General features: G+C 37.1%; 1 protein-coding gene and 1 pseudogene across 1 annotated transcript in view; both read left to right on the top strand.

Annotated features, from left to right (window-relative positions):
- Window positions 1-27,081, top strand: part of ATM (ATM serine/threonine kinase) — a 122,222-nt gene that overhangs the window by 30,522 nt on the left and 64,619 nt on the right. Inside the window, exons 14-29 of the mRNA XM_036743435.1 lie at window positions 325-450; window positions 1,414-1,539; window positions 4,238-4,327; window positions 5,973-6,141; window positions 6,482-6,681; window positions 8,638-8,720; window positions 8,828-8,983; window positions 12,036-12,111; window positions 12,247-12,377; window positions 13,981-14,101; window positions 15,256-15,432; window positions 16,338-16,507; window positions 20,163-20,409; window positions 22,940-23,055; window positions 24,817-24,943; window positions 26,602-26,801. Coding sequence (XP_036599330.1) covers window positions 325-450; window positions 1,414-1,539; window positions 4,238-4,327; window positions 5,973-6,141; window positions 6,482-6,681; window positions 8,638-8,720; window positions 8,828-8,983; window positions 12,036-12,111; window positions 12,247-12,377; window positions 13,981-14,101; window positions 15,256-15,432; window positions 16,338-16,507; window positions 20,163-20,409; window positions 22,940-23,055; window positions 24,817-24,943; window positions 26,602-26,801 — 2,315 coding nt within the window. The remainder of the gene's footprint in view (window positions 1-324; window positions 451-1,413; window positions 1,540-4,237; window positions 4,328-5,972; window positions 6,142-6,481; window positions 6,682-8,637; window positions 8,721-8,827; window positions 8,984-12,035; window positions 12,112-12,246; window positions 12,378-13,980; window positions 14,102-15,255; window positions 15,433-16,337; window positions 16,508-20,162; window positions 20,410-22,939; window positions 23,056-24,816; window positions 24,944-26,601; window positions 26,802-27,081) is intronic.
- On the top strand, window positions 21,539-22,348 carry LOC118839893 (annotated as a pseudogene).

Raw genomic sequence — 27,081 nt, 5'->3', positions numbered from 1 at the left:
AAGTGTTGCATTGAGCATGTCAAATGGTGAAGTAGAAATACCACTGTATATAATGTTTGGCTGGTAGAGTGTCTGTGTTTGTCTTTGTCTTGATTTAGCAGGCTAGGGCCTGGGATGTTTGGATCAGAGTTTCTTTCAACTATGGGGCTTTTAAAAAAATGTTCACAAAGATAAGACACTACTTGTTAAACTTTTTTACTTATACCTATAAAGCTAGTTCATTTAAAAGATAGTCACAGGATACTTAAAGTCATTTGTCAACTCCAGAACAATACTATATTAACAGAAACATACTTTGTATTTGTGCTTCTGGTTTATTTCAAGACGATAAGGTCAGAAGCTCTTGTCCGATGTTCGACTCTTTTGGTGGGTGTTCTTGGCTGCTATTGTTATGCAGGTATATTGTCTGAAGAAGATGCATACAAATCAAGATTGTTCCAGAATGCCAAGGTAAGAAAATATAAGCCAAGATTTTTTGGACAAAATTTTTAAATAGCATTTATTTCATGAACAACTGATTTATTTGATAGGAAGTTGGCATTTGAGACATTTGTTTATTACAATAATAATGATACTGGATAACATTTATAAGTATTTACTGTGTCAGGCATTGATAAGCACTTTACAGTTATCTCATTTGATCATAACTCTCTGCAATAGGTGCCATTATCATCCACATTTTATAGATGAGAAAATTGAGGCAAACAAAGGTTAAGTAATTTATGCAGTGTCATATAACTAGTAAGCGTCTAAGTCTGAATTTGAATTCAAGTTTTCCTGACTGTAAGCCTGTTGTTCTGTTCTCTGTGCCTCCTAATTGCCCCTTATCTGTACATTTAGTTTAGACACATTGGTCTCTGAGGTCCTTCCACTTCTTAATTTGTATTCCTATGATCATATGGTCCCATATGTATGATTCCATATTCTGTTCTCCTTATAGGAAAATCTATATGACCCCAAAATCTAAGTCTGGGCTAATCTTTACTGCTTTAATTCATTTGTACAAGCTTTGGGTATGCTTATATAACATGTATTTTCTTTAATCTTTAGACTTAAATTTAATTTAAATCTAGTCACAGATTAATAAATATCAAGTTGTTCAATTGCCCAGTGATAATACCTAATTAATATTCTTTTATGGATTTAATGAAATTGGTCTTTGAAAGCTCACCTTTTTTTTTCCCTCATTGGATACTATCAGTTTTGTATGTAAATCAAAAAGTATTGTAGTCTCCTTTGCACAATTTTTTTCCTTCATGATTGTTAGTTGTGTGATATTATCAAGTTGAGCTTCCTGATAACATCTTTATCAAAAAATTCAGAGACTTCTCCAAAAAAGCTAGATTTCTGTTGCTGCGTTTTACTTGAGTTGTTTCTGGTGTGTTTTTTGTTTCTTATTCTGTTCTTTAATAGTCTTTGATGCAGTATGCTGGAAAAAGCATTACTTTGTTTAAAAGTAAGATAAATGAAGAATCTAGAATTTGCTCATTGAGGACTATGATGTTGCTTTGTACCAGCTACTTGTATAATTGTACAAAGGTAAGATTCCTTTTGGTTTATGTTTTAACCTTGTAATTTCCTCAGCAATTTGGAATATCTAGTTGACTGTTGGTTGCTGGCATTTTAGTTTTTTTTAATCACAAAATTATATATTCAATTTAAAACTAGATGGAAAGTACATTTTAGATAAAAATGAATAAAGCAACTACAACTTGGGCTAAATATACGGAAAAATTTTGTTCTGAGATAATTCTACCATACTGAATAAAATACAAAACTGACTTTATAGCCAGCATTTGTTTCAACCATTTATTTTGTCCCTGCTGTGTACCTGCAACAGGGTAGGCAGTAGGCCTTCTGGGAAACAGAAGGATGAATAAGAGATACTGACTGCCCTCTAGGACCTTTATTCTACTTTAGTATTTGATTTTGTTGGAGTTAAATGGGTTAAACTGACTGGAGGGCTAGTTTGAGCAAGGTAGGCCTGGGCATTGGCATAAGGCCTATGAAAAATGGTTCCCATGGTCCCTTTCAATTTTAGGTATTTGACCGACAAGCACTTATTAGGTGTGTACTATATGCTAGGCTTAGGCTATACAAAATCAAAAATGAAATAGGCTATGGATTCTGTTAAAGTAATCTCAGAACATAATGCACATGTGCGGTTAAGAGATTGTCCTTTACGTTATTGTGAGGGAGAGAATGGTTCATTTTGATGTAGGACAGAAGTAAGGTACAATGAAGAACTGCATGAAATGATGGCAGTGTGTGTCATAGGGAAGAAAGGGTTAGAGAGCAATCAATCAAGTGGATAGATAAATAGGTAGATAACCTACTGTATTCTAGGCACTGTTAAATGCTGTAGATGCAAAGACAAAAACATAAGATAATCCTTGCTCTCCAACAGTGTATGCTTCCATTCACTATATGTATTCAGAGTAAATATATATATATATATATATATATATATATATATATATATATATATATTTATAGACATGTGTATATATTTGCATACACACAGAATCAGTACAAAATAAATACAAGGTTGTTAGCTACAAGGTAGTCTGTGAGGGAAGGAAGGAGGATACTAGCGTCTGGAGTGGTTAGAAAAGGCATTGTGTAGAAGGTGGTACTTGAGGTATGTCTTGAAGGAAATGAGGGATTCCAGGCATAGAGGAAGGACATGGAGGAGGGCGATGGAGTGCTTTGTATGAAGAATAGCAGGAAGGCTAACTTGGCTGAATCTGTAGAGTTTGGGAAGAGAAGTGTGTGGGTCAAAGACCACTACTTAAATTAATCACGACAAAGACTTGGATACCTTGAAATCAGAAAGGAGTTTATTACTTTCTCACGAGAAAGGGTACAGCCCTTTGTTGCTCACATCAGCACTGAACAGGGAGTACTGGACAGGAAGTAGGAGTTGGGAGACACACCTTCAGCCTTTTATCCCTAACATGAGACCCCACCCCCACTGTACCCCCCTCCCCCTTCATCCCATTGGCTGGGCTTCAGGGTGCACAATCTATCTCACTAAAATCTACCCAGCAACAGAGGCTGTACACGGGGCGGTAGGAAGAAAACTGCAGACAAGGCCTTGATGGGGGAGTCTTTCGATAATTTGTTTCTATTCTGTGCTCAAAAGCAGGGTCCAGGTGACTAGGGGAGGGTCGAGTACAATACAGGGTATACTGAAAAACATGTTTTCACAAAGTTAGCTTGCTGCAGGTATTGTTTTGGTACGAGGGAATATATTTTAATAGAACATAGGGCACAAGAAATTATTAACCCCTTGAGGAGGCTTCACTTTTCGAGAGATCATCTGTCGCCGAAGTCATGGATATTGAGGCTGTAGATTGGGGACAAATTATGAAGGGCTTTAAATGTCTGGCAGAGTAGTTTATGTTTTAACATATAGGGTGCCCAGGGAAGTTTATGAAGAAAGATGGTGTTGTGGTCAAACTTCCACTTAAGAAAAGTAATGATGAACTCTGCTGCTTTTGCCTCATTTACTGTTGCTTCTGAGAATCAGTCATCATCTTGGGGTTTATTAGTCTTGAGCTTATTCAGGGTAAAGGTGACCAGTGTAGAACTGTACTACCTGAACTGGTCATTTATGCCTCAGTGCCTGTGATGGCTTCGGTAACGTTGCCAGTTAGATGCAATTCATATTAACAACTGTAATATACTGTTTAGTAATTTTCAGCTTTATTGGGAGTATAACTGGGAATTGTCAGAAATTGACCAGGATATAAATGTAGAAAAGAAGTTTTGGGCAAGTAATGATCTGTATTGAGTTAATTGCTCTTGATATCAACAGCATAGATTTTTAGCCATGAGTGAGTTTTCTTGTGAGCAAGGAGAAGGAGGATGAAACAGGATTGATTTTAGAATTATCTCATTGGGTTGTTTAGCGTTAATAGCTTTTATTTATTTGACTGCTTATATAGTAGAATGAAGAAAAGGCAGTGAAAGTTAGATGATAGACATATACTTATTCATAGCCATTTATAAATGGGGACTTTTTAAAAACTATTTTTGTAGCAAGATTAGCATATGTACAATGTATGTAGTTTTCTTTAATATTGAAATCTTCCGTATTTTTCACCATATCCTCTTAGTCTTGTAGAGAACTCATAATGCACAAGATATCCATTTTTTTCTTAAAACAGAAAAGGTCCAAATTTGTTATGACTTAAATGCAAATTCACCTCCCCCCCTTTTTTTTTCCTAATAGCACAAGCCAAATAAGATTGTATCTGGCCTTTTTCTGCGTTTGTTAACATCAAAGTTGATGAATGACATTGTGGACATTTGCATAAATTTAGTAAGTACGCTTCTAACAATTAAGAATTTTAAAATTTACATATGGTTTATTGTAGTATTTTTTTAGCGTGTAAGTTAGGTTTTGTTTCATTTTAGTTCTTTAAAGAGATCACCTATGCCAAGATATGCATATTATTCAGTTCAGGACTACATCTAAATCCCAAATATATAGTTTCGTACATTATTTAGTTCAACAAACAAGATGTACCCACTCTGTACTGGTGATACAAAATAAAATAGTGAATCACTCCTGAAGTTTACATTGTACCATGAGGAAGCATAGATAATAAGTATGTTATAGGCCAGGGGTTTGGGAGATCTCATCCAGAGAGCTTTAGGAAGGTTTGAGTATGGGTTTTGTTTGTTTTGTAGCTGTGCCTTTAACACATTACAGCTCTGTGGCCTGGTCTGAGCCATTTCCCCTCTTTAAACTTCAATTAACTCCTAATATTTCATAATTCATATAGTCAAGAAATTTTTTCCCAATATCTAACCCCAAGTAATAATGCTACTAACTGATGTTTATATTGAACTTTGAGATTCTCAAAGATATGATCTCCTTTGACCTTCATAACCATTGTCCAAGGATGCTGAGATTCAAAGAGGTCAATGATTTTCCCCTGGTTATCTAACTCGGGGCTGTCCAGCGTTAGGGTATCTTAGGGCCGCATTAAAATAAAATAATTATTCGAGGGCCGCACCCAGAAAAAAAGATACAGTACACTAATAGAAAGTGGGGGAACGCACTTCATCAATATGACAGGTGAAGGCGCAAAGCACGAAAGCAAACACAAAACAACAAAGTGACAACACAACTGTATAAAGGTAGGTGCATACTGACTAGTCTGCATTGTACGGACAGAACGCATCCCACAGATTGATTGAAAATTCTGTGCGATATGTTCTGTCCATAATACTGCTTAAAAACACCAAAGAAAATTAACATCAGTGAGATTATTTATTAGTGATGGAATTAAAAAATCTAATATGCATTCCATGCAAATTATTATTATTTTTTTTTGCTCGTGAAAATTAAAACCCACAGGCGGGCCATGTGGGGCTCCCAGGCCATATTTTGGACAGCCCTGACCTAACTAATATGTGTCAGAGGCAAAATTGGAGTATCCAGCCCTAAGCACGGCTCTGTTTATTCTTTATTGCCCAGCCTCCCTGCCTCCCTCCTGTTCTACTCTAAGGTCTTTGCTTATGGGAGGAAAGGTGTCTCATCAACTGTTCATACTACCTTGTATTACTACAGGTAGTTAAGTACCCAATTAAATTTCTCTTTTCACAGAAATCTTCTTTAGTTCATTTTCCCTTACTTTCCAGATGATAATTAAGTATCTAGAGCAGCCCTAATTTCTCTACATCTCCCTTAAATAAAACTATTTTTATATTGATATAAAGAAGCAATCAGCCTTGTATTTTTATTTTCTAGACTTTTAGAAAAGTGTGTTCATTTATATCAATTTCATCATTTGGCATGTGGTGATGAAAACATGGATAATTACCATTTTGTTTGCACATCAAAAAGAATTAACATAACCTAGATATAGAGGTTTTTTGTTTTTGTTCTTTAAACCAATACACAGCTTTTCTCTCAGAAGCAATATCTAATAGAGCAAATTAATTTCTGTTCTTTGAAGGCATCCCTTACTAAAAGGCCATTTGATTCTGGAGAAGTAGAATTAAAGGAAGATGATGTTGATGGGAACCTGATGGAGGTAGAGGATCAGTCAACCATGAACCTATTTAATTCTGATGACACTAATATTAATAATGCAAATGAATCCGGAGAGGTACAAAACACATTTGGTGAGTGGATGCTTAATATTACTTTTTATTCTTCTTAGCTACTCATTTTGCTGTAGGAAGGATGTAATGATTGAAATTGGTGTTGGTTTTAATAGCTGTTCTTGTAACACTAGTTATTAGAATTGGCATTTTCTTCTACCCTTTTTGTGCTAGGTTGAGTTCTGGCCATGATGCTAGGTTTTAATCTATTACGTTAGAATTTTATTTGCCGTATTTTGGTGATTGTTTAAAAGAGATACATCTGAGTAAATACTTGAGTAATGGTCCTTTTTTTTTTTTCATTTTGAGAACTCAAGAAATCTGTCTCTTAATGAACTGAGTCAATACATTTTGTTTTCAGGTGCAGTAAGCCCTCTGGCTGAAGAACATTTGACAAAACAAGATCTCCTTCTCCTTGACATGCTAAAGTTCTTATGTATATGTGTAACTACAGCTCAGTGCCATACAGTATCTTTTAGAGCATCTGACATAAGGAGGGAGCTGTTGAAGCTAATTGAACCAAGCATACTAGACCCTTCTAAATCCCTCCACCTACACATGGTGAGTCAAGTATTGTGGAAAAGGTTTTTTACCAGTTGTTGGAGCGTATCTTTGATTCTAAAAGTCTTATAAATTGCACACACACATTGTTGATGGGAAATTGCTCTCAGAGAAATAAAACTAGAATAGTTTGTAACAAAATACTCTTCCATTTAAAATGTTTTTTAAATCTTTTTTAAGCAAGAATTCTAACATTGAACATACGTTATCATCCTTGGATAATCTAGGGGCTATATTTTCTTCAGGTCTAACTATTGTGTGATGCTTTAGGAATTCTTTATCTTTTTTTGTATCATATATCCCCTTTATCAGTCTGGTCAAACCTTTGGAACCCTTCTCAGAATAATGTTTTGTTTTTTTTTTTTAATTTAAATTTATTTATTTAACATATTTAGTTTTCAGCATTGATTTTCACAAGAGTTTGAATTACAAATTTTCTCCCCATTTCTACCCTCCCCCCCACTCCAGGATGTCATATATTCTGGTTTCTCTGTTCCGCAGTCAGCCCTCCCCTCTATCACCCCACTCCCCTCCCATCCCCTTTTCCCTTCGTTTCTTGTAGGGCAAGATAAATTTCTGCGCCCCATTGCCTGTGTATCTCATTTTCTAGTTGCATGCAAAAACTTTTCTTTTTTGTTTTTTGAACATCTGTTTTTAAAACTTTGAGTTCCAAATTCTCTCCCCTCTTCCCTTCCCACCCACCCTCCCTAAGAAGTCAAGCAATTCAACATAGGCCGCATGTGTATCATTATGTATAACCCTTCCACAATACTCATGTTGTGAAAGACTCACTATATTTTGCTCCTTCCCAACCCATCCCTCTTTATTGAATTTTCTCCCTTGACCCTGTCCCCTTTCGAAAGTGTTTGTTTTTTATTACTTCCACCCCCATCTGCCCTCCCCTCCATCATCCCCTCCCTTTTTTTTTTAATCTTCCTCCCTCTTATTTCCTGTGGGGTAAGATACCCAATTGGGTATGTATGGTATTCCCTCCTCAGGCCAAGAATAATGTTTTTAAATATATAAAATAGAAAACATAGTATTGCCAAGGAAACCAAAGGCTAGTGGAAATAAAGATGTAATTTTTTTTTTCTCCCATCCAAGTTCAGACTCTCTGAAATCTTTCTGCAGACCGTGGATCCACAGTGGTGAACTCCTGCTTTTAGACTCTTTGTTGAATACGAAACATACACTGAATCCTAACATACCTGGCTTTCTATCATTTATTTACTGCTCTCCTTTGTTTGTGAAACAATTTGTATGTTTCCCAAAGCATCTAAAGAGGCTAATTTAGCTCCCAAAAGACTTAAAGAGTATATATAGCTCTATTTTGCCCGTTTCCATTTTCTGGATTCATTTGGCAAAGTTGTGTTGCAGAGGAGAGAAGCCTAGCCCTGGAGTGAGAAGGCCTGACTCTTGCTAGCCAAGTAAACCTAGACAAGTTACTGAATTTTTCAGTAAAATTAGGCTAGTAATACTGGTGCCGTCTCTCAGAATTTTTGTGAGGAAGCTGCTTCATAAACTTTAATGGCTTTATTTATAAAAGTTAGTTGTTCATAGGATCCTAGTATTTGAAGGGAACTCAGAGATCATCTAGTCCAACCCTTTGATTTTACAGATAAAACAGCTGAGACTCCTAGATGTAAAGTGTCCTACCCAGAGTTGAAAATGTAGAAAGTGTAAGATACAGGGGTGATCTCAGGGCTTCTCCAAATCTTCTCCTTTTTACACTGTACAACCTTGGCCCCTGTTGTGGTGGCCATACCTTTGCCTCAAGCACAATTTGTACTATGGGAGTAGTGTGTAAGTGCAACATTAATCTTTGTTATTCCACATCTGTGCAAAGACATTTACTTTTAGACATTTACATTTACTTTAAAGATATTTACACAGACATTTTACATATATTTCTGTCTTACATAAAATACATAAAAACATTTTTTCATTGTATCTTAGTACTTGGTGCTTTTAAAGGAACTCCCAGTTGAAGAATACCCCTTGCCAATGGAAGAAGTTTTTGAACTTCTGAAGCCTCTTTCGTAAGAAATTGAATCCAAATATAAAATTAACTTTAATTTATTCATTTGTTGTTACTTTTGGCTATACTTATGATTTTTCTTTTTTTTTTTTAAACAATGTAACATAGCAATGTGTGTTCTTTGTATCGTCGTGACCAAGATGTATGCAGAGCAATCTTAAGCCATACTCTTCCAATAATAACAAATCTGGGTCAGCAGAGTTCAGATGTAGAAAACACAAGGAATGCGCAAGGACAGTTTCTAACAGTCATAGGAGCTTTTTGGTAGGTATAAACTTACGGAATAATTCTGTTCTCTTCCTATCTGTAACTGTAAATGGAGATTTTTGTATTAATATGTTATCTCTTTTTGCAATAGTTTATTTCCAGCCACTGGTAGACATTTAGTTTGTGTGTTTTCCTGCTTATATACCTTGAAGAACTTCTTTTTGATTGTTTCGATTTTGTTTTAAAAATAGATTTAGTAAAAGTTCTGGAATTCTTGAATCAATTATACTTTCACATGTATGGATCATAGGATAAAAAATTTAGAGTCAAAATTGACCTCAGTGGTTATGTTCCTACTCCATCATTTTACAAGTGAGGAAACTGAGGCTCAGAGAGGTTAAATGACTTATCCAACATCAAATAGGTAGTGTTAGTTGGGATTTAAACCCAGGTCTTCTGTATACACATTTAGGCTTCTTGTCACTCTACCATGCTGCCTCTAGCAGTAGATAGTGGGTAAAAGAAACCTCTGCAACAAGACTCATGTATTATTTTGGATGTCTTCCTAACTGTCAATGGCAGGAGCCGAGTAAAGCATACAAAAATCAACACCAGTTGTTGCTAAGTGAAGTTTAATTTAATAAGCATTTATTAAGCATTTATGATGTACAAGGCACAGTGCTAGGCTTTGGGATGCAAGACTGAAAGAAAACTGTCTCTGGCTTTTAGGAGCTTATATTCTGCTGGAGGAGAATAGAGTGTGTACAGATAATTGAATATCACATGCACACATGTGTACTTACACACATATTTGGGGAAGAGAGAGAAGAAATTGTGGAGAATAGGAATGGCTTCATGGAAGAGGCAGCACCTGAACTGAAGCTTTTGAAGGTAGCTAGGAAATTGACATGAAGAAGAGCATTTATGGCATGAGTACAGCCTCTCTAACAAGGTAAAGACATGGAAGAGGGAATAGTTTTTACAAGAAATGCCAAGTAGGCCAGTTTTGTTGGACTGTAGGTTGTTAGGAATTGTGAAATCAGTCTAGAAATACTGGTATGAGTTGGAATGTTAGGGGCTTTATTAAATAGATTTTTGAGTGTCATCCTAAAAATAATGGGAAACTCTTAAATTTTCCTGAGTGGAGATGCTGACATTTTTCTGCTGATTAGAGAATGGATTGGAAAGGCAAAAGACTTAGTGGCAGGGAGGATGTTACAGTAGTCCAGGACCTGAACAAGGGAAGAGGTAGTATTACTAGAGAGACAGAGGATGACTGTTAGTGAGGTGGTAGTCAGCTTCTTAGATATGGGGCCGAGGAAAAGGGAAGAGTCAATGGTAACTCCAGATTTGCAACCCTGGGTGATTGGAAGGATGGTGGTACTGTCGACAGAAATGAGGAACTTTGGAGGATGAATGGCTTGGGGGGAAATACAAGTTCTATTCGGGCCTGTTCAGTTTGAGATGCCCTTGGAACATCTTGGGTGGAGGTGTCCAACAAAGAATTGGTAGCATAGAACTGGAGTTCATGAGAGATTAGGTCCAAAAATAGACTTATGTTTAGGAGTCTTCTATGTAGAGGAAATAATCGAACCATGACATCACATGAATTCTTGCCTTTTCTTCTGTCTTATACTTGTGCAATTGACTTTTCACAAAAAAAACCTTAAATGAAACAACTGTATGTTTATTCCCATTTCTACCTATCAAGCAGATATTTTTTTAGCTTTCGAAGATCTCTTGGATATTAACTCTTGTTGTCAAATCTATTTGCTAACCTTTGTAGCTTTCTGTCATTCACAGATTTGTTCATAGTTACAGCAGTGAGGAATATGCAAGTAGTTCATGACCTGAAACTCATAGGAATACTTGAAATGAATCTTTTGATATATTGGCTGATCATTTTTTGGTTGTTAGGAAAAAAGGGCTCTTAAGGAGATGTTGGTTGGCTTGTTTGAAGCCCTTCATAGTCTTCCTGTAATCTCTCTTTGTGGGCTTATTATACATTAGTCACCCTCACACACATTATGTTCAAGGCAAACTGACCTCCTTGTTGTCACTGTACTCAGTATTCCATTTCCCACATCTGTGACTTTGCACAGGTATCTCCTTATATGCAATATTCTTCCTCTTCCTTTCTATGTCTTGGAACCCCTAGGTTTCTCTACAAGCCTCTCTTCACATTCAGAGGCCTTTCCTGATTGTCATTGGTGCTAGTGCAACCCACTCAGACCTCATGGAATTACTTTGTATTTATTTTGTGTCTGTTTATCAGATGATACATAGATTAAGATGGAAGGAGCCTTGGAGGCCATTTAATCCAGTTCCCTTCTTTTATAAATGAAGAAGCTGAGAACTAGAGCCATTATCACTTGCTCAGGGACACATATAGAATAAGCTCACAGGCAGTATTTGAAACCCCGGTCCTCTGTTTCAAGACCCAATGCTCTTTTCATTGCTTCTTGGTACAGATGTTGTTTCTCCCATTTAATGTAGCCTCCTCGAGAGCCAGAACTGTTGTGGTTTTTGTCTTTGGGTCCCCAGCATCTTACACAACACTTAGGATATTATAGACAAGTAAATGCTTATTGAATTGAGAAAGTGTGTGGGGGAGTATGGAAGGGCTGAGGAGAAAAAGGATTTGAAATGTGACTAATTTGCTCATGTTCTGTGTGTATTTCTTACGGATAGACAGCCTGAAAATTGTCTCCTTCACCTAGTAACCATCTATTGAGCATCTGTGATATGCAGATATCATTTTTGAACAAGCATGGACAAGAAACTTAGCATTAAAGTCTTGTTTATTTTTGATAAAACTTTGGACAACAAGGTACTATGAAGATTCAAGAGCTGTCTCCTGCTGTGAAAAGAAAAATGTTTTTGGAGTTTCTCTTAAAAATGTTCTCAGTCATATCAGTTGAAACATTATTAGCCACAAGATAAATATAGTAATATACAGTAAAGAGCATATATTAAGTACATTTCCCTATTAATTTGCATTAAACATGAGAAGGCTTTGAGAGAACTTAGGAAAATAAGGATCCACAGTGTAGAGAACCAAATCTGGAAGGGATAGATTGGCATTTTTAATAATTTTTGTTTGTTTCAGGCACTTAACAAAGGAAGGCAAATGTATGGCTCCTGTGAGAATGGCAGTAGTAAACTGCCTAAAAGCCTTGCTTGAGGTGAGCTTTGCTTCGTTATTAGGAGAAGGACACCATACCATAATCATTTAAAAATCCCGGTTTTCAACTTTTAAAAAATTGTTGATTTTGATTTTGTTTTGTACTTTGTTACCTGGAATTTTTAATTTCCTTTAGGCTGATCCATATTCGAAGTGGGCTGTTCTCAGCGTAGTGGAAAAAGACTTACCTGTGACTGAGGTTCTCCCACAATTTCTAGCCGACAACCATCACCAAGTTCGAATGCTTGCTGCAAAGTCAATTAACCGGTGATTCAAATTCTCCATGTAGTATTAAATTCATAAGGACACTTCAGGATTGGTTGTATGAGTGAGGATAAAACTAAACTAAGCTACACACTAGGCATATTACATGACATGTTGACTTTGATAGCCAACATGGTTTGTATTGTAACTCTTAGCTTGGTATATACGCACTGAAGAGATCCCCTTAATGAAAGACTTTTGAGATAATTGTCTGACAAAGAAGTGACTCCTAGGCAACTAGGCAGCACAGTAGGTGAAGCCCCAGGCATGGAGATATGAACGCCTGAGTTCAAATCCAGCCTCACATCCTTAGTAGCTGTGTGATGCTGGGCAATCACTTAACCTTTGCTTCAGTTTCTTCAACTCTAATATGGGGATAATAATAGCACCTGTTTTTCATAGTGGTTGTGAGGATCAAATGAAATATTTGTCAAGCAATTAGCACAGTGCCTGGCACATAGTAGGCACTCAGGAAATGCTTTTTTCCTTCCTTCCCTTCTGTTATTTAATGTGGCCATGGTTTATGATGTTTTTAAAACACCTTGTGAATTTGTTAAGAGCTAATATATGCACTAGTTCAGATTGGTTTCCAGTAAGCTATGTATAAATGAGAATATGGGTGTCTGAGTATGCTGACTTAAAATTTTTTTCTTTATGAGCATGTTAAATATATAGGTGATGTGACTAAGTTATGATTGTTAAGAACCGTGGAAAATAGATAACAATTGGCCATCAAAAACAATGTTGAAGTGGGACAAATATCACAGGTATAAAGTAAAAAAAAAAAAGACTTAGAGAATATAGTGGACTACAAATTGACTGGAATGAACATGGAGTAATATTGAAAAAGCTTGTATAAGACTGAAATATATAAACAGACATAACTATTAAGTAAGCTTTTTAGTATACAACTGCCTTTGATTATTTTAGTAAATTCGAACTGTACATTTAATTTTAGTGTTAATGTTTTAAGAGTGATCTAGAGAAATTAGAGCATTCAGAGAACAACAGAAATTATCAGAGGTTTGAGAAAATAAGGAAAATAAAGAGGCTTAAATTATTTTGTATCAAGAAAAGATGACTAATAGTCATCCTTGGAAGGGCTGTTATTCAGAAGGTATTGATCAGCTTCTCTATGAAGTTCATCTCTTCAGTGGTTGAAATAATATAGTGAGCTTAAATTTAATCTGTTGAGATTTAGATTAAACTTCCTGAAAATTTGTTTAAACATAAGAACAGCCTACCACAGGAGAATGTAGGTACCTTATCCTTGGCAACATTCGTCTAGAATATGTAAATTATCTGTTTTGTCTGATTTAATTGTAGTCCTATCTAAAGACACAGGTCTGTATTCCTTAGTATTATGATCTAGGATTATATTACTTATATGGTGTAGAAATTATACCAGAAATTATAAGTATTTAGAGCTTCTCTAAATGAAGAAACATTACACAGCCCTTTGAAGGAAATGTTGAGATGTAAATATAAGCTTTGCATACCTTGCGATGAGTCTGTTTTCTCTGTACAGAATATGTTGGAAGAGGATTTTGGAACACTGGTTGCACCTAATTATTTTTTTTCTTCTTGTCTTTTAAAAAAAAAAAAGATTATTTCAGGGTACAAAACCAGTATCCATTTCAAGGTTATCAAGAGCATTTCCTTTGAAGCTCCAGCAAAATGCTTTTGAAAATGCATATTTGAAAGTCCAGGAAGGAATGAGAGAAATGGTAATCCTTCAATTAAAGTGCTCTCATATAACCATTATTGTTTATTGCCTAATTGCTATGAAAAGCATGTGCTTGTTTTGTACTTGTGTATGGGTAAACAAGGTAGGCTGTAGCATGGGTTTCAATATCCACATTTTTAATGTCAGGGAATACACACCAGCAAGTTTTATCAGGTTGTAAATGAAAGCTCACAGCCTCTAGTTGACAGAAAATCCAGGGATTAGAGGGTGAGTCACAACTTGCAGAATCATACAGAAGCCTTCATCTAAGCTCTTCCAGTAATTTTACCAAATATAATTAAAAAGACAGTTTCTGTCCAGTAGCTTACAATCTAAAAACAAGATAGATAAGGTAGACATGAGGTAAAAATAATTATATTAGTTTATCTTAGGAAGAAATTGTTTTGCTGAGATTTTGTGGGTGGCTTAGAGGAGTTTGATTTGTATATTTCAGTTCAATGGTTTGAGCCACCTGAAGAGAAGAGGTTATGATAGAGTGTCAATCAGTCCCTGGCTCTTATTATATTTTGATACTTTTATATTTCTGTGATAGAGAACATCCTGCTTTTCATAAAACACAGTAAGATTTAAAATCCTGTCAATATTTGGAAGATATGATTGAATACTTTAGTGTCAAAGAATAATAATCTTATTGTTGTAAAAGCAATTGGGACACTAAAGTACTATAGAAGCATATGGTCTTATTATTAAATCAACGACTATAGCAGTAATATATAATTATAGGTAGTATACAGATGGTAAGTCGGATAATTGCTTCTGGTCTCTCTTGTACATATCCTAGGGGCTTTCTGATTTTTAAAAAATTTTCTTGAAAGCATCTTTATGCTAGCATAAAGATTTTTTTTCTTCTGAAGTCCTGCCAATAAGGCCTTATTAATAGTAAACTCTTATCACTGAAGAAAACTAGATAATTTCTTAAGTTCCTTTGCTTTCTAAAATTCTGTGATTCTCTGGACTCTTTGTCCTTTCTTCTTGAATACTACCTCTGGATTAGGGCAAAGAAAATAGTTGAGTTTTTCAGTAGCTTCTTGTAAGTACTTTTAATTTTATTCTCATCTCTTTATTTATAATGTTCACGTATTTGTTATCCTTTTGATACTGTTTATTAAAAACAATTTTTTTTCCCCAACGAAGTCCCGAAGTCCTGTCAGTGCTGGTGAGCTGCTGGATGAGCCTTATAACAGAAAAGCTGCTTTATTGATGACAATATCCATGATTTTATACTGTAGCCCTGTGTGTGAAAAACAGGCTTTGTTTGCCATATGCCAGTCTGTGAAAGAAAATGGATTAGAAACCCAACTTGTAAAAAAGGTAAAATATGACCACAGATTTTAAAATTGTCATTTGTATACCTCCTATGATAAATCTTTTTAGTATTTCTGGAAATAATTTTTAACAGAATTTTAGAGATAGTTTATATAACATGCATATATAGGATGTCCCAGAGGTCTTAGTACAGTTTTAAGCCTTAATAGCTTAAATGTTAACGTAATACCATATTAATTAATCTATAAATATTAGTTTAAGCTTTAATAGCTTAAAATTGCACTAAGACTTTTGGATTACCCTATATGTTAATGTAAAATATTTCAAAGAGTGTTATAGTTTCATTTTTATAAATAAAATATTTTATTTTGGGGTTCTTATAAAAATAGTCATTATGTAGCATGTATTTTACTTCTATTAATTTTGAAGTAATGTAAAGGCACACTCCAAGGCCTTGAATGAAATTATGATCAGTGCCATAAAATAACATTGTAGGTGGGATGTGGATAATAAAAGCTTAAAATGAGTACAAAGCCTCTATAATATTTAAAACATTAATTTCGGCTCCTCATTCTTCCTTGGGAAAACAAAACAGCCTTTTCTTTTTACAGATGAAAAAAATGAGACCCTGAAAGGTTATCCAGATAGTAGAGTCAGAAATTGAACGAGAGTCAGATTTTGTGACTCGAAATCTCTCTTTCCATTTCATTATAGGGATTTGGGGACTTAAAGTAGGTTTTTAGAGTACTACAGTAATGACAGTTTCAAAAAGCAATGTTAGAGGAGGCAGTATTGTATGAGTCATGTCTTTGTTTTATTTTCATGCAGAATAACTAGATGTTCTGAATTGTAGAGCATTGTTTCTTATGGTCATTTAAATGAGAATTGGATTTACATGTACCATGTCTTGGATGTTTCCTTTAAATAGGGTGTTCTTTTGGGTTACACAGGTTTTGAAGAGAGTCTCTGAAATTTTTGAATATAAACACTTAGAAGACTTCATGACTTCTCATCTAGACTATCTGGTTTTGGAGTGGTTGAAATTACAAGATACAGGATACAGCTTGTCATCTTTTCCCTTTATTTTACTGAACTACACAAACATTACAGATTTCTACAGGTAGCTTTGCAAATGCTATATATACCTCTAATGTGTGTGCACGCATGTGTGTGTGTAGTACAGAAGACTTCTGTATAAATCCTGCCTTTACACTTATTTTGTGATAGTAAATGAATCACTTAACTTGTGTCTGTTTCTTCATCTGTGAAATGAGAATAATAATAATTGTACTATCTGTCTCATTAGGTTGATATGTGAGGTCCATATAGAAAGTTTGTGAAAGCATTCTGTAGCTGTGAAATACAGTAAACAGTGGGGCACAGTGGACAGAGAGATGACCTCGAAAGCCAAGAAAACTTCTGTTCACACATACTATCTGTATGTGTCTGGGCAGTTAATATCTCTGTGTCCCAGGAAAATCTCTTAAGACTATATAACTTGCAGTGAAAGTGTGGATTTGCATTGGTAGAGGGATCCCCTTTGTGGGAAATGCCTTATACCAATGAAGTCACATTCCTGAGTGGGTTTTTTTGTGTATATATACATAATGTGTGTGTGTGTGTGTACGCATATACACATAAATATATTGTAGACAAACAAGGTATAAATTATCAAGCAATTAATTACTTGTTCCTTGTTCTTTTTTGTTGAGTACCTTCAGAGTGCCCAATTTGTCTTTTTCAGTTCTTGTTATCTCTCTCAGGCAAAGAAGTGACACAGTTACAGTGGTGGAGGTGCTCCCAGAAAAGGAAACAGAGAGCACTAAGAATTGTGTAGTTTTTATTTAGTTTTTCAGTATTAATTTAGCTGTTAGTTCTCAAAATAAAGGTTCCATTTCCAATGACCAAACAAGTCAAAATATATTATGCCAAACAAGTACGATAGTAACTGAACCATTACAATATAAATGAAATCAGAAGATATAAAAAAGCTGGTGTTAAATGGAAGGATGGCTCATAGTATCTCCTTGGAGAGGCAAATAAAGTTGTTGACAGAATTTATTTCCTCATACACTCAAATATAGGAAGAACCATCAGTTCATAAACCATTTGGTCTTAGGACTTTCTGTTGCTTATGATGATCATGAGCAAAAAGTTCTCCAAGAAGACAACCAGTATCTGTTGTAGTGAACAAAGAAGTAAACGAATCCAAAAAGAAATCTTTAGAACAGTCTAAACTTAGCGAAGTGCATGTGTGCATGTGTGTATTGATACTCTGTCTTAAATGAAAAAGGTAAAGAAAGTGAAAAATGTGTTTGAATATGTGGTTCAGAATTAAGAAAATGAATAAGCCAAAGGCTTGCAGACTTCACAGAAGACTCATGCCTTTGTAGAAGTCCATTTTTAAGCATTTTCTGAGTGCCAAGCACTGTCCTAGGCTCTGGAGATAAAAGAGACAGAATGAAATAACCTTTTCCCTTAGGAGTTTGTATTCTGCTGAGGAGAAAATATATAACATATGCATTCTTAGCTTTCCAGTCTTATCCTATAATCTCCTCCATGTTAGTCAGTCAGTAAATGTTTATCAAGCACCTGCTGTGTTCCAGGCACTGTGGTAAGAGCTGGAGATACAAAGAAAGACACAAGACGGCCCCTGCTGTTGAGGGTCTTACAATCTAAAGAGCAAGACAACATGCAAACAATAGGACAGACAAGATATAAACATGATAAATAAGATATAATCGGTAGAGGAAAGGCACTAGAATTAAGAAGGATTGGGAAAGGCCTCTCTAGAAAATGGAATTTTATCTGGCACTTAAAGGAAGCTGGGGAATCCGGCAGGCAGAGATCAGGAGGGAGAACATTCCAGACATGGGGGGGACAGCGAAATTTCCTGGAGCCAACAGATGGAGGAACAGCAAGGAGCTTATTGTCATTGGATTGAAAAGTTTGTGGAGGATTGTAAGTTGTAAGAAGAGTGTTTACCATATGAAAAATAAAGGCCCTAAAGGGCAGGAGCAGTTGGGGGGATCAGGAAAGATTTCAAGTATAAAGTTTCTTGAGCTAAGCTGGGAAGGAATCAAAGTGGTGGAGCTGAGAAAAGAGTTTCTTATAGTCATGAAGGACAGCGCAAAGGATGGAATATTTTGGGTTGGTTGTTGTCTTTTGTTCTCGAAGAGGACCAAAATTGACATCACTATGTTGGAGTCAAGGTACAATGTATCCAGCTGTGGCTGATGAGACCAGTACAGGCTTGGAAGGCTCTACCAGTAGTTCATACGGACATTTGGAGTGGAGATGTCTCTAAATTTGCACATCTCACATTTCTTTTGAGCTGCTGTAAATCTGCTTTCCTCATCGAGCATAGCACCTTCTTTGATGTGGGCATGCCATTCTGGGTGGACCTTTATCAGTGTCTCCTATGACCTTGGCATCTTCTATGTCTAACCAATCTCTAAGTGTTCCACAGTACTTGCTTAGGCCATTGGAACAAATTGTTCTCATCTACCTATTCCACCGGGGAAGTCTTCACATGTTTGGGGCAGACACCCACCTAATTCACCAAAGGGTTTGAGACCTCTCCATTACCTTCTACTTGGTTTTAGCTCATTTGCTGAAATGATTTGCCAGGGCGTGGCTTCTGTGCATGCTACGGCTTCTTGGAGCCACAGGTGAGAGTTGGGTGAGTCAGATGGACACTAACAGTGGAAAGCAGCTCTGAAAAGGGCTCAGCAGCCCTCACACCAGAAGAACTAGCTTTCCTTGAACAGGAACAGTAAGAAGGCCAATTTGGCTGGATCCTAGAGAATGGAAAGGGGATGAATAAATAATGATACTGGAGAGATTGGTTTGGGCCGGGTTGTGAGGTTATCGAGTTTATTGTTTACTCACGAGGCAGTAGGGAGTCACTGGATTTTGTGGAATAATGGAATAATATGGTCCAATCTATACTTAAGGAAAGTCACTTTGACAGCTGTGTGGGGCTAGATGGGAGTGGAAAGAGACTTGATGCCGGAATGGTTAAGGAGGTACAGTAGTAGTACAGGAAAGGGATGTTGAAGGTCTTGGCCAAGTTGGTGGCTATGAATGACGGGAAAGGGACAGCTGCAATGGCAAGATTTGCCTTCTGATTGCATATGTAACATGAAGGACAGTCAGGGATTGAAGCTAACACTGAGGTTGAGCCTAGGAGACTGGAAGGGTGGAGGTGCCATCAGCAGAAACAAGGAAGTGGAGAAAAGAGGTATGTTTGGGTGAGAAAGTCTATTTTTGGATATGTTTGTGACACACATAGGAGGTTTAGTTTGAAATGTCCCATAGGTAGTTGAGGATGTGGGACTGGAGCTTGGAGAGAGCCTTGATCTAGAATTCGTCTGAGGAATTGTGGGGGCGGGGATGGGCTATATCCACATTTAGAGGACTCGCTATGTATGAAGAACCAGCAAAAACCATAATTTGTACTTTTAAGAATCTCGCTGAAAGCTGCTAGGTATATTTAGGAGCAATTATATCACAATGTGAGTTTTATTGTTATATCTTAATAGATAAGAAATAACTGGTGTGTCCATGGGCAACTCATTTAACTTCCCAGTGTCTGCTAGACAGCTCTTTTAGAAGTTGCAGATCTGTGTTGTTACAAGGACCTTCTCTACCAAGAATATTGCCTATCAGTTTGTCATAAGTTTCAGACTAGATGGATGGTGGGAGGGAGCAGCATTATAAAATGTCATTTTAGAAAACTTACTCTTTGTAATTTAAAGTGATCTTATCCACAGGTGTTGCTATAAGGTTTTGATTCCACTTTTGGTGATGAGAGGTCAGTTTGAAGATGTGAAGTCCATTGCTGACCAGATTGAGAAGGATTGGAAAAGCCTTCTAACAGATTGTTTTCCAAAGATCCTTGTAAACATTCTTCCATATTTTGCCTTTGAGAGCACAGAGGACAGTGATATATCAGAGCGAAGAGATACTGCTACTAAAGTATATGATATGCTTAAGGATGAAAATATCTTAGGAAAGCAGGTATGATCAACTGTTTTTTAATTATATATTTACATGTACAGAATTCATTTTTAATTCATTAATTACACTGCCACTAGATTTCAGACTTAAAGATTTTATTCATTTAACATTAATACTTTTATAAAAACTTAAATAGTGTATTTAAAAAGAATTTTTTTGTCTTGAAATATATGCTTCAGGGTTGAAGTTTTACATGGAGGTATATTTGAAATAAACTCTATGGAAGATAGGTAACATTTTCATAGTGATGTTTTAAAATGAGTCAAGGTGAAAGATTTGATAACTTTCATTCGTAGATTTCAAAGTATTAACCATAATGGCAAACCTCAAGTTATGAATCCAGAATTTTTTTATGTAGGCTAGTTATTTGGAATTTGGAACACATTTTTCCATGTAATACTAATACATTGTAGTTAGTCCAGAAGTCAGCACTTGAAAACTTGTTTAATCTGTTTTCCAAATGTGTACTAAATCCTACTCTCTCTCCTCTTATCCCCCCACCCCCCAAACAAAAGCGTGAGTGGCTCTCGGGTTTAAGGGGTGCAAAGAGGAGGAGCTCCATGCCAACAGAGGATATGTGGGGCTTAGGAATTCCTGTTGGTGTAACTCCTCAAGAGCACTTCTTGGTCAAGAGTAACATCTTGTTTGCCAGCTATCACCTTTCCACCACCATTGCTTCTCATAAAGGCTCCTCTTCCTCCCTACCTCACAATTGAACAAAATGTAGTCTCATAAGTTTTCCTTTATTTTCCTGTCTCTGACACAAGCCAATGGCCTTTTGAGGTTTTCTGATTGTTCTAATTACTATTAGGAATAGGGAGATTAGGAGCTAAGCAATTCTCTCTTATGCTATCATCTTTATCACTTCGGTCCTATCAGGAAAAGATAAAATAACAAACTGATGATTGATTTTTGGAGTAAATCAGATATATGTTTAACTAAATTTCAGGGGAACGTGCAGACTTGCACTATCTTTGATATTTCATTATAGTAGCTAGGATGGATGGAGTCAGCACCCTGGGGAAAAAAAAAATTGAAGGGCTGAGAAAGTTTCTGGATAAGAAGGATAATTAGCCTCAAGAGTTTAAATCTCGGCCAGGCTCCTCTTCCCAAACCTGGAAACGTGGCAATGCCCACAGGCTTGGTGCCTGTACTCCTCCGCCTTCATCGGGGCTGTGCCACCCATGCCCACCTGCTGTTGTCCCTCTGGCCCAGGGACCTTCCAGACGTCCCCCAAGCCTGTCTTTGTGGACAAGAGACAGGAGCCTGAGCAGGAGTGCAGGTTCTTGAGCCCCAAGTTCATCTCTCCATGGGGGCGGACAATCCCACCCAAGTTGCATCTGGACCTCCAGGACATGCTGCAGCAGTGCAAGGTTCTCCACGTCCCTGAGTTCTATGTGGGGAGCATTCTGGCTGTCACCTCCTTGGATCCTTACACCAAGGGGAAAACCAGCCACTTTCTAGGCATTTGTACCCGGAGGTCAGACAAGGCCTGGGGGCCACCTTCGTGCTGGGCAACACCATCGAGGGCCAAGTTGTTGAGATCTGTTTAGACCTGTACAGCCCACGCATTCAAGAGATCCAGATGGTCAGACTGGAGAAGAAGTGCCTGAATGACAACCTCATGTACCTCTGAGACACCCTGCTTGATTACAGCACTTTTGACATGGATGTGAAGCCTGTGGCCCGGCCCCCCAGCCAGGCGGTGCCCATGAATGAGCTTAAGGTCAAGATGAAGCCCAAGCTGTGGTCCAAGCGATGGAAGCATCCCAAGTTCAACATCAAGGGCATCCACTTCAACCTGTGCCTGACCAAGGACCAGCTGAAGAATGCCCACAAGTGGAGCCAGACCTGGCTCGAGTTGGACATGATGAGGGAGTATGACATGTCCAAGATTGAGGCCGAGATATGGGAGATGCAGGTGTCTCAGAGGTCCTGAGGCGGTGGCAAGGCCAGACCCTCAAGGGGCCACAGTCCTGTTGGGGGACGGCTTCTTGCTCCCATCCCCCATGGGGTCAGCTGGCTTCAGAGGTCAGGTCTATGCAGTGGGTGTCTGCCATCCCTAACACTCTGACCTCCCACCGCAGCTCAGTCCCCACCCATCTCTGATGGAGAGCAACCATTTGTCCTCTTAGAGGATGTGAGGAAGGTTTTTTACTGGCCAGGATGTCCATCTTGACTCTGACTCCTCCCAGTCTGCAGCCATGGGCCCTCTGGGAAAGTGAGGGCCTGGCCTCACTGTGCATATACCCAGCATGCTGACTGATGTCCCCTACTACCTGGTGCACACACAAGCAATACAATAGACATTTATTAAGCAAAAAAAACCCAAAAAACAGTTTAAATCTCAGTCACTGCCACCAGTCCTACAATTTTTAGGTAAAGAACATGGAAAATCGAAGCAGAATCAGGAGAGGAGTAGAAAGAAAGTTCCTTTTCTTAGATTGGCTTTTCTCTCGAAGGACATTTGTGAGTAAGCCAAGCATTTGCAAATGAGGGAATTTCAGGTGTCTAATTTCTGTCTTTGCAGATCGATCACTTACTTAACAGTAACTTGGCAGAAATCATAGTGGAATTGTTGATGACGTTACATGAGCCAGCACATACTGAAGCTGGTGAAAACACTGACCTCTCTAACTTTTCTGGGTATGTACTTTTAAAACTTAAAGAAATAACCACAGCTTCAAATTCCCTGGGGGAAAGGGAAGCCAGGCATGTGGGGGTGCAGTGGGGTGGAGGATGGAGTAGTTTTAACATCTTCAGAAGTTGTAGTTTTACTTATCATTTTCTTAGCCCTGATTGCTCTGTTCTTCATCAATTCAATCAGTAAGACTATCATGTGTCAAACATGCACCAGGAATTGTGATAGGTGCCAGGAATGCAGAAACAAAAGAGAGACGGTCTTTATCCTTAAAAAGCTTACCTATTCTTGGGAGAAACACAATGTATGTATGTAATTATGTGCAGGATGTGTACAAAGTGAATAGTAGGTAATTTTGGGGAAAAGGCAGTAGCAGCTGTGATCATTCACATAGTTCTCATCAAGAAGATAGCATTTGATTTAGTCTTTGAATTAAATTTGGGATTTTAAGACGTAAAAATGATAAGGGAAGACATTTCAGGCATTAAGGCATGGGGAGAGTAGCTGGAATGTCTTATGTGAAGAACATAAAGACAATTTGACTGGCATTTTATATATTGATACCACATAGGCTACAGGCTGACCGTTTACTTATTAGTAACTTTTTTCCTATACTTCTCTGATTTCTTCATATTCATTGTTTATCGTGGCACACTGCATTCTCTTAAAACATTTTGTTTAGCCATTACCCCAAACAATGGGTACCTACTTTGTTTTCATTTCTTTGCTACTACACAAAAATGCTGCTTTGAATATTTTGGTTTCTGTGGGGTATATGCCTAACAGTGGGATTGCTAAGTGAAAGAGTATGGACATTTTAGTCACCTTCATATTCATAATTCCACATTGAATTATGAACTACTAATCATATGAAAGATTGCTCAAAAATGTTAACTATAAGAGAAATGTAAATCAGAACATCTCTGAGATTTGGTCTCACCCCCAGCATATTGGTAGGGATGACAGAAGATAGGATTTGTCAGTATTGAGGGTCTTGAGGAAAACACTCCTACTACTGCATTATTAGTAGAGCTTTGAATTGAACCATTCATTGGGTGAAGCAATTTGGAATTAAGGTAAAAAAAATTAGGCACTATTACATGTTGAACTCAGTCCATACTTTTCTTCCTGGCATATAATAAGCACTTAATAAAATACTTGTTGATTGATTAGTTTTCAAGACCCTTTCTAATTTATACTCTCCAGCTTTATTTCTACTATTTCACAAGTCACAACTTGATAGTTAGATAAGGTAGTCTCACTATTTTTGTGCACACACGTGCATACACACACACACACACACACACACACACACACACACACACACACACTGCTCTGTATTCTTTATAGTTAATTGATTGTCTTGACTTTAAAATTACATGCTGTTTGTTGGTCTCAAAATACAGAACTATTGCCAGTGTTTTGGAAATTCGTATTAGCAAAAAATTTCTATCTGTATTTGAATTAATAGTAACCAAAATGCCATTTTAGATTTGACATAGATTCTTTATATTATCCTAAGAAAATCACTTTTAATAGAATGATCGAATGTACTGATTTGTTATTAGAAATACAGACTTCATTGTATATCAGCTATGATTTTATTCCGGTGAAGATTTGACTTCTGCTTTTAATGTCTATTTTTATTTTGCTTATTACATGCTGTTGTTTTTCTTTGGGAAGTTCATGTCCTTAACATAGTTGAAATATTTTTCAAGCAATCTTACTCTGATGATCATCACTTCATTATTTCTTATAACTTTTAGGGACCTCGATCCTGCCCCTAATCCTCCACACTTTCCATCACGTGTGATCAAAGCAACGTTGGCTTACATCGGCAATTGCCATAAAACCAAGTCTAAAAGTATTGTGGACATTCTTTCTAAGAGCCCAGTAAGTATAAATCATGAATCAAGCGACCAAAAAGAAATTCATTTATCTTTCAGCTAGAAAAATGACCTCTTTTTGTGTCTTACGAACCCCAAGTATGTCCTAGTAAACAGGCATTTATTAAGCACTTAATAGGACTAAGCACTGGAAATACAAATAGAAAGAGAAAGACAGTCCTTGCCCTCAGGGAGTTTATATTTTCACAAGAGAAGATAACACAAAAAAAGTAAAAGGGAGCTGAAACATCAGGGGTGAATGAATACAGAAAGTCCACTGGAGATGAGTCAGTACTGCAGCCTGGAGAGGGATGAAGACATCTTTGATTTGGGCCTCCTCCTTAAATTGTAGGTTCTGCGAGGAACCAGCCAATCAGAAGGTAAGACGAAGGGTACTGCTGATTTGAGAAGCATTCCAAGGGTAGAGCGAGTTTGCAGGGTGAAGAGATTTTTATGGCATGAAAGAGAAAGTCCTGTGGAGAGGAATCAGCAGCTCAATTTGAAGAAAGATGAAGGATGACTCAAGAATGTAAAGATAGGGAATTAAGTCCATCAGAGGAAATAGATATGTTTTGTAGAAGGTAGAAGACGTCTTGGAAATTTAGTTTTATACCTTTGTGTTTCACACATTAGTATTTATTTATCCTTGTGTTCAAGTGATGAGGTAGATGAGGTTTGGAGTTGAGTTTTCCAGAAAGAATTCAGGAGGTAGATGTTCTCTTAGTCAAGAGGGCTTTATTGATGCAAAAGGGTCAGGCTAGTCCTTAGGGGTATTAGCAATTTGGGAAGAGACAGGGGCTTGCTTTTATACACAAGTCCTGGGTATTCAGTCAGGAGTGGGGTATGCTCCTAAGTGGGCAGTTAGCCATAGGGAAGGGGAGGCAGAAAGGGAAGCAGGTGTGCTGGGTACATCCAGAACAGTTGAAGGATGTTGTCACAAAACAGGGCACTTAGCTTGCAACATTGGAGGATATGGTCACAAACCATAAGGGTTAGTCATATACACAGGATATTGGCTAAAGTAAGTAGATTTTTTGATTAACAGGAAGAGCCCCCTGTTACTGGGCAGATTTAGATTTGGGCAAGGCTCTCATTGTTGGGCAGAAGTCAGCCTCATCAGTAGTTGGGGTATAAAGTTTATAGGTTACATTCCTTTTAGAAAGGAATGTAACCTTTAGAAAGAAATGACTCCAGGCACTGGGGATTAGGATCGGGAATGAGGCTGAGGCAGCACTCACAGGTAAATTCATAATCTAGATCCCACCTGAAGTTCTCCTAAATTGTTCTCTTTAACGGTATTGTAGTCCAGATCTGTTTAGTGAAGTGGCTTTTCTTGTTATGCTGCTTTTAAGGTTTTCCCCTTCCCCTAGATTCTTCTATCCTAAAAATGGATGGCACATATGTCACTTTGGGCATTTCTTTATGGGGTAGATTTACTTTAGTACAAGAATAGAGCTCATTTGAAAAAATAAGCACTTTTTAAAAACTGGCTTTTGCTAACAGCTTAAGGAAGTAATTCATAACTGTTGAAATAACATTTTGCATTTGGTCTAACACATATCTAAGTTGTATTTGCACTTTTGAGTAAAAAAAGTTTATTTTCTGAATATGCTATTTCATATATTTAGAAAGATTTTCATTAAAGTTTTTTTGTTTGTTTTTTAGGATTCCTTCCAGAAAATCCTTTTAGCCATATGTGAACAAGCAGCTGAAACAAATAATGTATATAAAAAAAATAGAATTCTTAAAATATATCATCTCTTTGTTAGTTTATTACTGAGAGAAATAAAAAGTGGCTTGGGTGGAGCTTGGGCTTTTGTTCTTCGAGATGTTATTTATACCTTGATCCACTATATCAATAACAGGTAATTATTAGATTTGATTAATATAATCCTAGGGACATTTAGGTGGTACAGTGCATGGAGTGCTGGGCCTGAGCTCAAATCTGGCCTCAGGCACTAGCTATGTGACCCTGGCCAAGTCACTTAATGTCTGTTTGCTTCACTTTCCTTATCTTTAAAATGGGGATAATAATAACACCCACCTCCCAAGATTATTGTGGGAATCAGATTTAATAATAATTGTGAAGTGCTTGGCATAGTACCCAGAGCAGAGAAAGCACTATAAAAATGTTATACTCTTTTG

The sequence above is a fragment of the Trichosurus vulpecula genome, chromosome 2 (assembly GCF_011100635.1).
Source record: "Trichosurus vulpecula isolate mTriVul1 chromosome 2, mTriVul1.pri, whole genome shotgun sequence".
In the NCBI taxonomy this organism is placed as follows: Eukaryota; Metazoa; Chordata; class Mammalia; order Diprotodontia; family Phalangeridae; genus Trichosurus; species Trichosurus vulpecula.
Note: the sequence above shows the minus strand (reverse complement) of the source record. Positions and strands in the feature narration are given on the sequence as shown.